Source organism: Momordica charantia, assembly GCF_013281855.1.
Source record: "Momordica charantia cultivar OHB3-1 chromosome 8 unlocalized genomic scaffold, Mcharantia_2.0 BLBB01000008.1, whole genome shotgun sequence".
Taxonomy (NCBI): Eukaryota; Viridiplantae; Streptophyta; class Magnoliopsida; order Cucurbitales; family Cucurbitaceae; genus Momordica; species Momordica charantia.
The window spans coordinates 9,536,382-9,553,411 of record NW_028275166.1 but is presented as its reverse complement, the minus strand read 5'-3'; the positions used below and the strand labels follow the sequence as shown (position 1 = coordinate 9,553,411).

Here is a 17,030-nt window from a genome sequence, read left to right as displayed (position 1 = left end):
CGAGTCGGGATTTATGAACTCCTAATTTAATTTTTGATTTTGCCCAGTTGCTATAGCAATGTCGTAGCAAAATCAAGCAGTAAACAAAAATGACTATTTAGCATCGTAAAATTCTTCCAAATTCATGGGCTTTTGTTTATGAACTAAGCTGGACATATTCCTATGGTTTATAACCTATTAGAGCCTAAATACAACAATAAAAGATAACAAATAAAATTCAGCATTCCTCAAACTGGTGGATGAATGTTCTCCATTTCCAACTTATTAACCAAATGTATATTTGCTTTTTAAAAATTCATAGATCAAAAATAAACAATTTTTAAGTTCAAGAATCAAAGATAGTTTTAAAAGTTCAATGTCTAAAATGAAATTTAAACCCATACTATTTTATGATTTTTTCTTGGAACAATAAATAATGAAAGATTAAACATTATTCGACCTCTTAAGGAAGAAATAAGATGTCTTCACTGCTGAACTAGGCTCATATTAAAGAAGAAATAAGATGTCTTCACTGCTGAACTAGGCTCGTATTGATCCTTCCAAATTCATCTAAATAATCTAATAAAGATATACAACAAAATAAATAACATATAATAATGACTAGATAAAAAGTTATTTCACTAAAATATAAACACCAATAAAATTATAGTTTTAAAACCACATGCAGTGAATTTAGAAAATTCTCTTAATTTCTAGATTAATTTATAGTAGTATATTATTCAACTAGGAATAAGGGGTGAACAAGAAGAAGATCCAGTTTTACGTATTTGATCTGAAAGATTTGGACAAGAAAATAGGTTGGGTGGAGGAGAGAGATTTTAAGCACCAACTCCAAGATAATGGGAGGACAGAATCAAGTCCATCCACATACTGTTTAGCTGGGAACTGGTAATCAAGCCAGCCATTCATTCTGTTCTTACTCAACTTCACGGTTTATATACATTAATATACATACATACAATTTAACTTGTATACCATTAACTAAAAATCAAACACTTGAGTTTACAACAGCACTACTACTTTAACCAAAGAATGAAGCCCTTCATCATTCGTCCAAGCCAAATTTCTGGTACAATAGTAAGAAGTTCTGCATTTAAGCGTTCCCTGAAACACAATTCATTGAATTCAAGAGATGCGATTCTTCACAGATTTAGACAATTTGCATGTAGTTAGTGTGGTGATGATCTTCTAATCAGTTGTGATGCAAGCAGTTTGTTAGGCTAGGATTTTAACGCACCTTCACCCGACAGCTGTTCGAGTCGAGCAACTATGTGTTTTCCATAAGTATATTTCTTCAGAGCTTGAAGATGGCCTCTGATACGATTCAACAGCATCTCTCGTTGTTCATCGTTGCATATTTCAATTATCTTTTGAATAACATAATTCGCAAACTGGTCTTTCATCATTGTCTGAGACAGTAAACAAGCAAAAATCAGTAGCAGAAACCGTGTATGGACTCCGCATCATGAAGTTCAGAAAATTTGAAGTTATACAGATGAAATAGATGAACTACTTTGGGCTGGATAACTCGGTCTCGGCCTAACATTATATTCCTTAAATAATGCAAATAACAATATGCTTCTTGGCTATTTAACATATTATCATATGGAGAAGAAACACACTCAAAAATATAAAGAATACAGGTATTAAGTTCCCGCACCAACTCCTAATCTGATAGAACAATTTTCTGGCAAGATTATCACCAAAAGTATCAAGAAAATTAGTTGGACAATAATTTACTAGTGCACACAGTCACTTCAAGGCACAGTAACTTCATACTTGCAAATAGGCCCCAAATCACTAGAGTTATATGAACGTAAGCGTGTGAGGAAGAGGGAGTCTGTGTGAGGAGGTAGCATTACGCAGTAGTAGGTGGGGCCCATAGGGAATTGTTGTTAGTTATGTGTGGGCCATAGGGGTATTTTTTTGTATATTTCGCTGGCTGTACTTCTCTGTTGAGAATTGGGAGAGAGGGAGCTCTCTAATCCCCCTTGGCTTGTGTTGATAAATAAAATTGAGGCTTATGCCTATCACATTTGTATTCAGATCATAATTTTATGGCCGTACAAACCAGAATAATAAATGAACATCCCCCAATCTTCCAAAGAATTAAAACTATGGTTGTTACTTATAAGGCACCATTCAATGTGCAAGTAACAACATACAAGATGAAATGAGTACAGCAGACGAGATGAAACTGAGCTAGGGCACTGAAAATAATTGATGGTAATCAGCAGTAAAAGTTGAGATTTAATGGAAAACCTTTGGGACACTCACAGAAGTATTTGAGATTTTGAAATTAATTGGTAGAGACAAGTGTTAGCAGTATAAATGGATCAGGCATCTGAGCGTACAAATGCATGCTTTATTGAGTGTTTCATATTGCTGGTAGAGGAACCAACCAAATTACCATCATACTCTCCTTAATATCTAGAAGAAGCTAACATACCAACAAAGTATCATTTTCCTCAGATTGCCCCATAATTTCCTCAATCATCAGCTCTCTTTCAGTCATATCACCATGTTCCAAGCACTTTTCAACAACATTTGATGCATATTTATGCTGGCTCATCCTCACAAACTTTCCAGTCATCTTGCTGATTATTTGGCTTCTTTCATGGCGCATTCCCCTCTCAAGAACGTGCTGTAGCAATTAAAAAAAAAAAAATTCACACATTACTTATAAGGCTTGCTCCCATGAGACGTATGCAACAAAGTAGTGGTTCCAACTTTCACGTAAAAGCTATAGCTACTTAAGTGATATGGTTAATAATTGAAACCATTTTGGAAGCATACCATTAAGTGAGATTAGATTAGCTGGCTTTATAGAACTAACAGGTCATAAAGAAAATTAGCTAGCAGCATAAAGAAAAACTTCTATGAGTATGTTAAGTGCAAACACCAGTTCCCTGTCACCTGCATCTAGAGATAATCGTGGTATTGATTGCTACAATACATAAATTAGAGAATAATTTTATTTAAGAGAGTATCTACTTCGCCAACCAATGAAAGATAGAAAACCAAATAATAGAGCCTCTAGAAAATAAACAATTCATCATTTTATTCGTAGAACTAAATTCATTATTTATCACTGCCAACAAGGTAATTTACTTGAGCAGAAGAAGTGTGTGTTTGAGAGACGAAGAGAGAGAAATTGACAAGGAGGGCACATAGTGATATAATGGATATTTTAATCATATCCATTAAAATATCTTTTCATCTAAAAAAAGACATTTTATTCCTATAAAAAATATCATTAAATAGTTCTCTCGTAGTATACTTGATACTTAATTTATATAAACACTAGTATTTGAGAGAATCCAATGTAGTCTATTCTCATTATTAAAGTCCATATATATAGACAAATATACGACGTTCACCTAATCCTATAAGAAGAAGGTAAAGGATAAATTAATACATATTAATACAAGAGTATAAATATACTAATATATATACTCTAGCAATTTCAAATATTTCTTTATGAACATATGATGTATTCATTGATACTTTTACAATAATTAGTTTAGTTATCTTATTAAGAAGTTTGTTGCTAAGTGGTTAGTTAAGAAGTTAGTTGGTAAATTGGAATTGGTTAGTTAAGTTTGTTACCCTTTCCCTCCCAACAGAAGCCTATAAAAGGCATCTTTCCCTTTTGTTTCCTTCATTGAAAAAATCAATAAAGTTTTCATCCTTTGGTTATACACCAAATTGGTATCAGAGCCCTGAGCTAAGTTCCTCGGATCTGATGGCTGGAAAGACCGCAGCACCTTCTGGCAAGGGACCCACAGCGAATCAACCATTGTCGCCAAGATCGACTACTGAACGTTTATTGTTGGTAGAGGATTCTTTGGGCGAAGTTCGTGCCAGTGTGCAGACAATCCATGGGTTGATGGAAAACCTGTCGAAACACTTGGAGAACATTGCGAACGAACAAGAACGACTTCGGGATTGTAGAGACTAAGGTTGGAGAGAATCTAATGTTCTGTATTCTCATTATTAAAGTCTATATATATAAACAAATATACAAGGTTGACCTAATCCTATAAGGAGAAGGTAAAGGACAAATTAATATTAACACAAGAATATAAAATATACTAATATATACTCTAACAGGGATGATTTGGGCGGCCATGGCACAGCCGATCGTGGTGGCCAGCAACGGAATCATTCAAGAAACAGATCTAGAACACCCGACGTAGCTAGTCGTGAACAGGGCCTTGAGCGTCGATTCCAAGATTTGCAGTTACGCATTCAAGATTCCGATTCTTCGGATGCTGAAGACAATCTTTTTCGAGCCAATCCTAGGCGCGATCAGGAGGAGTACCACCATGGCGGGGGTGTTCGTCCTGATTTCCGTATGAAGATAGAACTTCCAACTTTTAATGGGAAGATGAATGTCGAAGGGTTCTTGAATTGGGTCAAGAACGTTGAGAATTTCTTCGATTATACCAACACGCCTGAACATAAGAAGGTCCATCTGGTGGCCTTCAAACTGCAATCCGGAGCTTCTGCCTGGTGGGATCAGCTTGAGATCAATCGCCGCCGTTTAGGAAAACAGCCCATTCGTAGCTGGCCACGGATGCTCCGTCTGATGCGTGTGAAAGGTTTCTGCCAGCTAATTTCGAGCAACTGTTGTATCAGCAGTATCAGAGATGCCGTCAAGGTTCGAAGACCATCGCCGATTATGCTGAAGAATTTCACTGGCTTGGTGCAAGGACTAACTTGGCCGAATCAAAGGACTACAAGATCGCGCGATTTGTAAATGGTCTTCGAGAGGACATTCAAGATCAATTGGATGTCCAATCCATCAATATGTTGATCGAACAATCACCATGGCTACCAAGATTGAAGAGAAACTTGAGCGGAAACGATTGAAGCCTTCTATACGTCGGACTACTTGGGACAGAGCATCTTCTTTTAAAACTGCTCTTCCTGAGTCAAGCAAACCAATGGACTCGGGGACTTCATCCACTCTTACTCTTGCCAACAATCTTGAAGAACCAGCTAAGTCTTCTTTTCCTTTTAAATCCCCTGATCAACCAACACGAAAAGGTACTAATCAATATACCCACCCTACTTTGGGCAAATGTTTCCGTTGTGGGCAGGTCGGGCATCTCTCTAATGAATGTCCTCAACGACGTGCTATTGCGCTGGTTGATGAAGATGAACCTGATGTTCCGGAGGATGATGACATCTTGGACAATGATACGGCATATGTCGAAGCCGATGAAGGTGATCTTGTCAACTGTATGATCCAAAAGATCCTTTTTGACTCCCAAAGTTGAACTCCAACCGCAAAGACATTCCCTCTTTCGGACCCGCTGCACCATTAACGGTAAAGTGTGTAATGTGATCATCGACAGCGGCAGTAGTGAAAACATGGTTTCTCAGAAACTTGTCTGCACTTAACCTCAAGGTGGATCCACATCCTAACCCATATAAGGTATCTTGGATACGAAAAGGAGGTGAAGCTACTGTCAATTCAGTATGCACCGTACCTCTTTCTATTGGAAACCAATATCGAGATCAAATCATTTGTGATGTCTTGGAAATGGATGCCTGTCATCTTCTCCTTGGTCGTCCCTGGCAATTGATCTCCAAACAATCCACAAGGGGAGGGATAATACATATGAATTCACGTGGATGGGCAAAAAGATTATCCTCTTTACCTTCCACCATCGACCTTAAGAAGAAACGTGACAAGAACATCAATCCTACACCTTTGTTTTCCCTTATTAAAGGCAAAACCTTCATCCAGAAGGAGGACTCTGTCGTTTTGGCTTTAGTAGTAAAACATGACACACCTGCTCCTTCCGCAGCTTTTGACCAACCCGAAATCCGGGAGTTATTATCCGAATTTCCCATTTTAAGCCAAGATCCTATTGACCTCCCTCCTTTACGGGACATACAACATCGGATTGATTTCATTCCGGGAGCTACTTTACCCCATCTTCCTCATTACCGCATGAGTCCTAAAGAGTATCACATTCTCCATGAACAAATTCAGGAGTTACTCAACAAAGGTCACATCCGGCCAAGTTTGAGTCCCAATGCTATTCCAGTTTTGTTGGCTCCTAAAAAGGATGGTTCGTGGCATATGTGTGTGGATAGTCGTGCCATTAACAAGATCACCATAAAATATCGTTTCCCTATTCCTCGTCTATCTGATTTATTGGATCAGTTACATGGTGCCCAGCTTTTTTCAAAGATCGACCTAAAGAGTGGATATCATCAAATCCGTATCCACCCAGGGGACGAATGGAAGACAGCATTCAAAACCAATGAAGGACTTTTTGAATGGCTCGTCATGCCTTTTGGGCTATCCAACGCCCCAAGCACCTTCATGAGGTTAATGAACCAGGTTTTTCTTCCTTTCCTTAATCACTTTGTTGTTATTTACTTTGATGATATCTTAGTTTATAGCAAAACTCACGAAGACCACATCACTCATTTACGCACAGTATTTCACACATTAGAAACACATCAGCTTCATATTAACCTTAAAAAATGCTCCTTTCTTCGTACTGAGATATCCTTCTTAGGATTCATCATCTCTCGATTTGGTATTTCGGTTGACCCAGCCAAAATTGCAGCTATTACACATTGGCCTACCCCTACAATTGTCCGAGATGTCCAATGCTTCTTAGGCTTAGCATCTTTCTATAGGAAATTTATCCGTAATTTCAGCACCATTGCCGCTCCTTAAGCTTAAGAAAGGACAGTTTACATGGGATACTGATCAAGACCAAAGCTTTCACAACCTCAAAGAAAAACTCAGTACCACACCCGTCCTTGCCCTCCCTGATTTTAGTCAACCATTTGAAATAGCAGTGGATGCTTCGGGCTTGGGGATTGGGGCAGTTTATCACAACGACACCATCCTATAGAGTTTTTTAGTGAAAAATTAACTCCCCCTAGACAGAAGTGGTGCACCTATGAACAAGAATTATATGCACTCATATGGGCACTCAAGCAATGGGAACATTATCTTATCGGTAAGGAATTCATTCTTTTTACCGATCATTTTTCACTAAAATTTCTTCAAACACAAAAAACCATTAACCAAATGCATGCTCGTTGGATATCGTTTATTCAAAAATTTGATTTCGTAATAAAGCATAAAGCAGGCGTTACTAATAAAGTGGCTGATGCCCTTAGTAGAAAAGCAAGCCTACTGACGTTGTTAGCTGGACAAAACCTTGCTTTTGATCACCTACCTACATCATATGAACATGATACTGATTTCAAAGACATTTGGATTAAGTGTCAGCAACATGTCAATTGTGAAGACTTCCATATCATGGACGGTTTTCTTTTTAAGGGTGATAAACTCTGTATACCACACACATCTCTACGTGAAGTCCTAATAAGAGACTTACATGCTAGCGGTCTGGCAGGACACTTTGGGACCACTAAAACATTTGAACTGGTGGCTTACCGATTTTTTTGGCCGCACATCCGAAAGGATGTCAATAACTTTGTTTTACGCTGCATTATATGTCAAAAGTTCAAAGGCCAATCCCAAAATACGGGACTATATACACCATTACCAATACCAAAATCTATCTGGGAGGACTTGTCTATGGACTTTGTCCTTGGCTAGCCAAAGACACAACATGGCTATGATTCGGTATTGGTAGTAGTGGACAGATTTAGTAAAATGTCTCACTTCTTACCTTGTAAGAAAACTTCCGACGCCATATACGTGGCCAATCTGTTTTTCCGTGATATAGTAAGGCTACATGGGATACCAAAAACTATTGTCTCGGATAGGGACGTTAAATTCTTAAGCTACTTCTGGAAGACACTATGGAAAAAGTTTGATAGCGGATTGCGATTTAGTACCACTAGCCATCCTCAAACGGATGGGCCAACGGAAGTTACCAACAGAACCTTGGGAAACCTAATCCTGTGTCTTAGCCAAAACAAGCCAAAGCAATGGGACCTCACTCTTGCCCAAGCTGAGTTCGCCTACAACCATATGAAAAATAGATCCACAGGGAAGTCCCCCTTTGAGATTGTGTATACTAAATTACCTAGGCTTACTATTGATCTTGCTAATTTGCCCCATTTTGTTGATATCAGTGTCGAGTCAGAGAAAATGGCTGAAAGGATCGTAGAACTACATAAAGAAGTCATGGACAACCTCACACAAGCTGCTACTCAATACAAAACCGATGCTGATGTTCACAAACGACCTAAACAATTCAAGATAGGTGACCTAGTTATGGTTCATCTTAAGAAGTCGCGTTTCCCTAAAGGAACCTACAACAAATTACGGGACAAGAAGATAGGCCCTTTTGAAATCCTGCACCAATATGGGGACAATGCATACCGCGTCAATCTTCCAAAAGACTTGCGAATCCAGCCAGTATTCAATGTGGCGGATATAAATGAATATAGAGCACCAGACTCTTTTCAATTAGCATGTTGAAACTCGAGGTCGAGTTTTCCTTAGGAGGAGGGAATTTGATGTATTCGTTGATACTTTTACAATAATTAGTTTAGTTATCTTATTAAGAAGTTAGTTGGTAAGTGGTTAGTTAACAAGTTAGTTGGTAAATTGGAATTGGTTAGTTAAGTTTGTTACCCTTTCCCTTCCAACAGAAGCCTATAAAAGGCATCTTTCCCTTCTGTTTCATTCATTGAAAAAATCAATAAAGTTTTCATCCTTTGGTTATACACCAACATAATTCAATTAGATGAAGGCAATGAGACGTTTGAATAGCATATCAAATTCACTGAAGAGGATTGCATTGTAGAAAGGGAGTGAGTAAAAAGGTCCGAGTATAAACAAAAACCTGGATGACATAATTTCCATATTGGTCTTGAGCAAGAACATAAACAGAGTCCAAAATCTCGTCCACTATACACTGACTCTGGGCCTCATCAGAACAATGCTCCAAAATTCTCTGATACCATATTGAAAATGAAAAACAAAACCGAAAGATAATCACATTTTTTAATAAATAAATTTAAAAGAAGATGAAGAAGAGACATAACACTAAAATCATCATTTATCAAATCCAGCTCATGTTCATTGTTACCTGGATAACACGGCAGCCATATGGATGTGTGGAAAGCGTGGCAACTTGACCTCCAAAAGAAGAAATGATAAAACCAATTTCTTCTGAAGGAACACATTCTATACACTTCTGTATAACATGATTCCCATTTTGATCACGCACGCATCTCATCACATGACCATCAAGCTCATGAATGAGCTGTGTCTTTTGATCCAGTTCAATAACTTCAAGTGCCTAAAGAAGCATCAAGCATAAGATAAAAACTTAGGTAGCTGATATGACTCGGCAATCAGTCTTTATTCAGAGTAAGCCAACAATTTTATTTCCTTTTTTATTCTAAATAATCTCTACCCGTTGCCCCCAAGGGGCCGTCCCATCGGCATCCGCAATGGCTTGGGGGTCTCTTGGTCATCCCGACTTAGAGGTGCTAAGGTTTTCGAATGAGTTTAATACCAAAAACCCTTGAGGTCTCCCGGGTCCGGCCCTTAGGTCGGGTACAAGTTTCCCCGACTAGAAGGGAATAAACTTAACTCCCAGTTATAAAAAAATAATAATAATAATAACAATAATCTCTACCGTTAGTTTCTTAAGTCGTATTGGTTCTATATTTTCTACCTTACATTAGTTAAGACTGCTTTTTAAAATAGTTTTTCAGGAAAAAATAAAAGAAAAAGAAAAAAGCACTCAAAAAGACGTTTTTTTTTATAAGAAATCGAAATTTTTATTGAGAAAATAAAAACAAGAAGACATACACAAGGGCATACAAAAAAAATTAGCCCAACAACCAAAGACTAGCCTATAGGAAGGGTCTCGAATTCAAAATGATAATTCATAATTGATGATTACAAAACAACTTCTAAATCAACCTCATAAGGAGGTGTTAAATCTAATGAGCTTCCAAACTGACTCACTATCTCCCTCCACCCCTAAAATTTTATTGTTTCTCTCAATCTAAATCCCTCACATAATAGCAAAGAAACAAGCCAGCCACAAGAACCTTCCCTCCCAAAGCACCTCTTCCATCACAGCACCAAAATCCCTATTATGAATCCAAGGCACCTCAAAAAGATCAAAGCACCCCCAAATACCTTCGGTGAACTGACAATGCCACAAAATATGATCGAGGTCCTCCAAAGCATTCTTGTAAAGCACTCATAAAGACTTGTCTAATATAGAATATTCTAGAAAATAGTTGGCATGCAAGTATTGATTATTGGTTTCTAAAAAAGTAGTTTCAATATGATGATAAATAATGTCTTCTAACACAACCTCAAACTTTCCTTATATTTCAAAGTTTAAAACAACAAAGGAAGAGTGCACTTGTGTACATCTCAGATTCTCAATAATCAAACTTTAGTTACTATGTTCTTAACCTAGCTTAGACCTATATATGTTACATTTCTTACAAAAAGAACAATTAAGAGATCTATGCTCTGCTTATATAAATATACAAATCCTTCAAATCCTTCATCTTCCTTCCTGAGACAAAATCACTATAATTACAAACTTCAAGTTGCAAACCTTTTCTATAAACAGAACAAACAGGGTCATTGCGAAGAGAGGATTTGGGAGCTCCCGCCCCTAAAATCATCAGACTTGACACAAAATTCCAAAAGATAAAAGATCCTCTTTTCCTAACGAACTTACTCTCCTCTTTTACCTCTTCCTACCGTATACATTTTTAATTAGGGGTCTACCACACCTATGATCTCACCAACGTTCTTCCTCTGTCTCATTTCTTTTCATCCTGAAGGATTTCTTTTATAGAAAATTCAATTTAAAAAAAAAATGGAAAATCGAACTTTCAAATGCACCAACTTACAAGGGAGAGATCAACAAAGCAAACTAAAAAGAACCAGAAAGAATAACAACTGTTTACAAAAGGAAAGGAGCTAATTGGTTAAGTAGAGGAGTTCACACGAAGAATGACTGGGACAAATTTGTTCACACGAGTTAACAAAGCACAAAAACAATCTAAAGGACAAATTCTTCATGTTCATGGCTGTTAGCATGCTTTTGGCACCTCATTTTGCATATTTTTCCCAATATCTCGACAGTCTCGAGCATTTTTCAGAAAAAATTGCGATTGTTTGTATATATTATTAGGAAGGAAGGAAGAAAACAGTGGAGCAAATTAAAACTTGAATCAATCCAACCATAATTCTCTCAATGCTGTAGAGTGCTTAAAATTATCAAGTCATAAAGAAATTTTAGAAACCAAACTCAAAGCCTCAATACTCAAAAGCAGCTAACCATCATGCAACACCCCACCTGCCAAAAATCTCCAGCAATGATTGAAACTGTAGACCCCCCCACCACCCAGTTTAATTTGTGAGTTGAAGCACTGATAACCCAAGAAGTCTTCTCAAATTGAAAATGCAAATATGAAAAAGGACCAAAATTATCACATTTGCCATGTGGTTTGTGACAATTTACCTTCTGGATTACACGACAACCATACATCTGCAAGCTTAGAGGTACCATCTGTCCAGCAAGTTGATCAGCAAGCTCCTTCCTCTGCTCATGGGTTCCATGTTCAAAAAACTGTGGAAGATATGTAAGAATTAATCGAGCAAACACACATATATCGTTGAATGCAAAGTCCAAAATAGAATATTAGGATTAAAACTTCAAGACACAGAAAATGCACATAGTTCTAGAATAATAATATACCTTTTGAATGACATAATTCCCAAAAACATCAGTCATTAATTTAGAGGCATGCGGAAGAACTTCTTTAAACACAGATGCCTTCTCTTCAGAACTGCAGTGCTCGAGCTTCTGTTGAATAAAGCGACTCCCATGTTGATCAACACTGAAGTAAAATAGGTGTGGAAAATCATGATCTATAAGAAAGAAAATTATAATTGCACATGACAAATTTGAGGGTAAAGATGCTGAAGAAACATTGCCTGAACTCAATAATACGCCCAGCTATATCAGAGAGTTCAAACTTCCGTGCATTGCTTGACTTCAGTTCTTCAAGAAAAGAGTGCCTTTTGGGGTCATCGAAGTTATTGGAGCCTCTTTGCCCCTGCCATCCAGAATATGCCCCTGCATTTCGGACTAAACCTGGAGGAAACCACATTTCATTTCGTTGGCCTAGATGATTCACCCCACCAACTGGAGATGAGGGCGAAGCAGGGCTTGCAATAGATGGGACTGAAAATTGCATGATGCCACTCATGCTAGAGGAATCTCCGTAATTACCACCAGTAACCCCTTTTCTGAGACTCGAGATGTTAAAACTCCCATTTTTTGGTGACTGAATTTCGTTATCACCTAAATAAGCAGCAACATTTGAATCTTGTTGTGAAACAAAAGAATTGATCGGCATTTGACTAAAATTTCTAGAAGCCAATTGACCATGATGAGCTGAACTACCATAAGGCTCCTCAATTATACGTTGACCATAGTGTACATGCATGGGATCCACAAAAGGTGGGTAAATGAATCCAGGTTGGGCATAAAGCTTGCTCAGATGTTGTATGTCACCCACAGGTGGAATACTTTCCCCTATTGAGACACCAGCATTTCGACCACTGAAGTTTGATCCAGAAGGCTCTGGCAGAGGAACTGCACCATGTGAAGGATACCCAGCCATGAATGGAGGAAAAACTGTGGAAGCCATAGCATATCCTCCCACATTGAACTGAGGACTAAACAAACCTGACGGTTGATAATTATGGTAAAATGGATTTCCTGGAGCCATATATGCTGCTGCAGTAGCATACAAGGGAGGAGTGAGTGCTGACGAATGAAATACTGTTTGTACCTCAGCAGTTGAAAAATTGTGTTGTCCATGTGAATAGTTTTCAAGCCCAACTTCTTGGTGGCTAATTCCTTGAGAAACCATCTGGGACTGAATATCTGAAGGTGGACTTGGAAACCCTTGTTGCTTTGACAAATAGATATATGGGTGATTTCTCCCATAAGATTGTTGATTTAGTTTGTTTCTATTACTCTCAACAATGGATGCTTTCGTTCTAGACTCTAATTTGGGAATATCATGTCCAATTGTCCCAGTTTTTGCTGCAATGTTCTCCACACAAACACTTTTCCCTCTTGATTCCTCTTGTTGTTGGCTCCGCGTTCTGTCAGATTTCTCTATCTTTGGAGATTTCTTCAGAAGAGCATCATTGGATATTAACCCCATTGGATCCCTAACTACATTACTTGTCTCCAAGCAAACGTCAGAAGAGCATGAACTTGATTCCAGTACTTTTGAAATACTTATAGATGAAACACAAGAGGCAATAGTGTCCAAATCACTCTCAGCTGCTTGTTCTGTTGTTGATCGACTCGTTAAAAGTGACTGATTATACACAGGAGATGGGGTCCGGGGGAAGTCTTCCTGCACATACCCAAAGTAAATAAGACAGGTTAATAGGATACAGGGTTGGTGAAGAATCTATTATAATAAATACCCCTGTATCTATCTGAACAGGTTAAGAATTACAGGTAGGTGATATTAATGGTATTAGTACATTACAAACTTAACTCTCAGTACCAGACAGTGAAATAAGAAAATAAAGATAGTTTTGGAAGATTTAGTTTCAATCCAATTAAATAAAAGGAAAAAAGAAAGATCTACAGTAGCCGTGAAACCAAAAATCAGTATTGAAAACATCATTTTTTTTCTAACTTCTCAATGGTCTCAACTAAAATGGTACACAATACCTGTATCAAATCAACCAAGCTCTTGCGGTGACTTGTTGTAAAAGATATGTTCTGTGTAGGCAAAGCAGTACTATTTCTCTCTGTCAAGTTTTCGGAAACTTGCTTTAACAGTCCATCCTCCGGAGTCTCCTCCTGATGAGTAGAAAGGGAGCCTTGGGATATCAGCAAAAATTCATTAGCAGTGTCATCTGAAAAGCTCACTCTCCGATTTTTGCTTAATCCGCCAATGTGCCGCACTAATCTACGATTTTCTCGTGATATAAGAGGGGGAGGAAGCCTTGGATTCAAGTTAACATTGGAACAATAGTATTCGAAATAAGCTGGGTGAGAGCGCAGCTGTTCTTCTGACATGCAATTTTCTAAAGCATCACATAAAGTAGACAAGCTTGTAACTAGGCTAGAGTCCTGCTGAGTTAACAGGTTTCCAATAGCTGCAAAAGAACCCTCCATATTTGGCGGTGCACTACCACTCCGATTAGGAATCAAATCTGATAAATTTCTACTAAAATTATGCATCTCTAAGATTGATCCCAACTCCTCTGATGCAATGTTTTCAAACGGAGATCCAAAGGCTGCTATATCTTTAGTAGCTGACCAGTTTCTATCACCCAACCTGTCCACAATTCTGGTAGGGCTCTCAGTTGCCATCCTACTGTAAGAATTGTATGAAATCCTTTGTCCAAAAACAAAGGTCTCTTTAGTACAATTTCTTCATCAGTGGTGTTAATATATAATAACACAAATGCCAAATGCCAAATAAAATAGTTTATATCATCATCATGGCTGGATGCCAATAAATTGCGCTGAAGGTAAACACTGGCACCTGAAATCTCAAGGTTTTTTTATTTCAAAACAAATGCCTAACAAAAGTTCATTTAACTGATGGGAGACAAAACCATCAATGAGTAAAGATAGGTTGCAGGAAGAAAGTGCATGCAAGATCACAAAAGCCCAAACAAATTCACGCACACACATTAAGAACTAAAGCTCAAATCCTAATTCTGTAAAATTAAAAACAATATATAATATATCTCCAAATTTTCATGATATAATTACCTTCGCACTAAGCAAAACAAATAAAAATTTTAAGTTAAGCTTAAATATTTACATAGAATTAAAGAATAGAGGTCAAGAAACAGAGCCAAAAAAAAAAGGAGATCATAGACGACGAAGAAGAAGAGGAAGAAGAATGATCAAATATATTAACATATAGATGTAGAAGGAAAAATTAGCATTCCTCTTTCCATTATCGGAGTGATAGTCAATTGAGCAATGCTTAGGCATTTGATCCTACAAACAATCTTTCAAATTTACACAGGTAAAAAATCAAGAAACTTTTCATGGGCTAACTTGTCGATAGAATACAATTTTTACCTTAATTGAACTAGCAAGAGTAAAAACGGAAGCTAAGTGCAGCTAGATAAACAGAGCAGACTGTTCCACACGTATTCATTCTAACTCCAACTCTTGAATCCCAATAAAATCATAAGAAATTGAATCATAAATAAACGGTCTAAAGAAACCCAATCAGACACTAAAGGCCCAAATGAAATAGAAGAGGATGATACAAGAAGCAGTAGCTGAAGCAAAAAACTTCCAAGAGGTCAAACAATGAACTTTTTGGTAACAATTAGGGAATTCAGACGCAGAGGAAGTGGGAAACAAGTTCCGAGTTGTTGACAGTTGAAGAAGATGATGAAAAAGAAGCAGGAAAAGAGGATGCAGAGTAGGAGTATTACCAGCAACAGCAGCAGTACTGAAAAGTATGAATTTCAGAGTTCCAAGCCTCTCGGAATTTCTGCGGAGGCAAAGGAAAAAACAAAGAACGAAAAGCTACGGAGAAAAAATGGTGGGGAGAGAGACGAAGAGGAGAGAATTTAGCTGTTTTTTAAGACAAAATAAATGTTTGCTTCCAAAACCCATAACACAGTGTGGGTGCAGAGACTCAAGGGTTGGGAGAGAGTTGGTAAAAGCAAAAATAAATTGAGATTTTTTTTTTTATTATTATTTTTATTTGACGGAGGGATTTTATTTTTTAAAATATATGATTGAGTCCTAATTTTGTATACTTTTGGACGATGTTTAATTTATTGGTAGATACTCTTTTTAAATGTCGTATTAATTTCTCTCAAAAAAACAATGTCGTATTAATTTCCTCTAAACAAAATGTCCTATTAATTTGATAGACATTCTTTTTACTTTTATTTTAAAAAAAATTATTATAAAAAAAATACTTTTCTTTTAAAACCGATTTATTTAATTGAGGTAGAATTTAAACTCATAAAATAAAATAACTACGTAAGTTAGTAAACTTGTCATATGAGTACAATAACGAAATTAAATTTATACTAAAAAGGTAAAATTTTTAATTAAATTGGTTTTTTTAGTTGGAAAAGTAGGGATGAAAATTCGAATATATGTTAGCCACTATATTTATTTAAAAATAGAAACAACTTAGGTTAAGCTTTTATTTTTCTGAAAAATTATTAGATTATTGGAAATAGTATTAAATATCCACGACATATCGATATTTACAAATATCAATTGGTTCAACAGTAACATGAGAGTAAATAGACATTTCCATAATATTGTAAAAAGAAATCGACAAAATGTAACTACTATAGATATAATATTAATATGGATCTTTTTTTACTTATTTAAAACTGATGAAATACTTATTTGTTAGTTTAAATAATTTTAAAAAATATATTTATTTTTAAAAATTTTAAAAATATTTTGATACATGCGTTTTTTTTATATTTCTATGAAATGGAGACCACGATATTTCTATTGACATTGACATTTAAAACTTTGATTATGGTTATAGAAATGACAGACTGAATAGGAAAAATGGCACTTCAATGATAAAATAAGGAAAATAATTAACTTAAGTGATGATCAAATCTCGTTCTCACTATCCATACGAATTTGACAATTCATTCATTTTTATAAAAAAAGAATATAATTTTTACATTCATCTCATTTAATAATTGCAAAATGGAGAGAGGATGATGGTGAAAAAATACAAGGGAGGGGAAATATAATTAAACAATTAAATATAATAGAAACTTGAGGAAGCAGCAACAAGTAAAGTCGAAGGCAGGGGATAGATTTGGAGAGGAGACAAAGGTGGGATCCTACGTAAATTGGGCGAACGCCCCACTACACGTCAACGAGACGACACGTGTAACAACACGTGTCTACTGAATGAGGACCGCGTATGGAAATCCAGGATTCGTCAGTAAACAAAAATATAATAATAATGATAATGCGAGGCATGACTCATTCTACTGGGCCTGGTGTCACGGGTCTAATCTCTAGAGT

The 17,030-nt window shown here is 36.8% G+C and overlaps 1 protein-coding gene across 2 annotated transcripts; it reads right to left on the bottom strand.

Annotated features, from left to right (window-relative positions):
- Positions 1-816: 816 nt before the first annotated feature.
- Positions 817-15,639, bottom strand: PUM5 (pumilio 5). 2 transcript variants are annotated; one of them, XM_022292466.2, is made up of 10 exons: positions 15,446-15,639; positions 13,707-14,379; positions 11,939-13,380; positions 11,700-11,841; positions 11,463-11,570; positions 9,048-9,260; positions 8,802-8,912; positions 2,450-2,644; positions 1,238-1,409; positions 817-1,104 (listed from the first exon to the last, which is right to left on the bottom strand). In XM_022292466.2, the coding sequence occupies exons 2-10, from the start codon at positions 14,352-14,354 to the stop codon at positions 1,094-1,096; spliced, it is 3,042 nt and encodes a 1,013-aa protein (XP_022148158.1). In that variant the 5' UTR covers positions 14,355-14,379; positions 15,446-15,639; the 3' UTR covers positions 817-1,093. The 2 variants fall into 2 exon arrangements, with proteins under 2 accessions (XP_022148158.1, XP_022148156.1); XM_022292464.2 differs by lacking the exon at positions 817-1,104 and having other exon boundaries at positions 1,111-1,409.
- Between the last annotated feature and the right edge of the window lie 1,391 nt (positions 15,640-17,030).

What these genes read in the sequence shown, in the direction of transcription:
- PUM5 (XM_022292464.2), bottom strand. Translation starts at nt 14,354, where the DNA reads ATGGCAACTGAGAGCCCTACCAGAATTGTGGACAGGTTGGGTGATAGA. An exon ending in GTTGTCGTGTAATCCAGAAG is followed by an intron (nt 9,261 to 11,462) that starts GTAAATTGTCAC and finishes ATGCTTCTTTAG; the next exon opens with GCACTTGAAGTTATTGAACT. An exon ending in AGGAAAATGATACTTTGTTG is followed by an intron (nt 1,410 to 2,449) that starts GTATGTTAGCTT and finishes TTACTGTCTCAG; the next exon opens with ACAATGATGAAAGACCAGTT.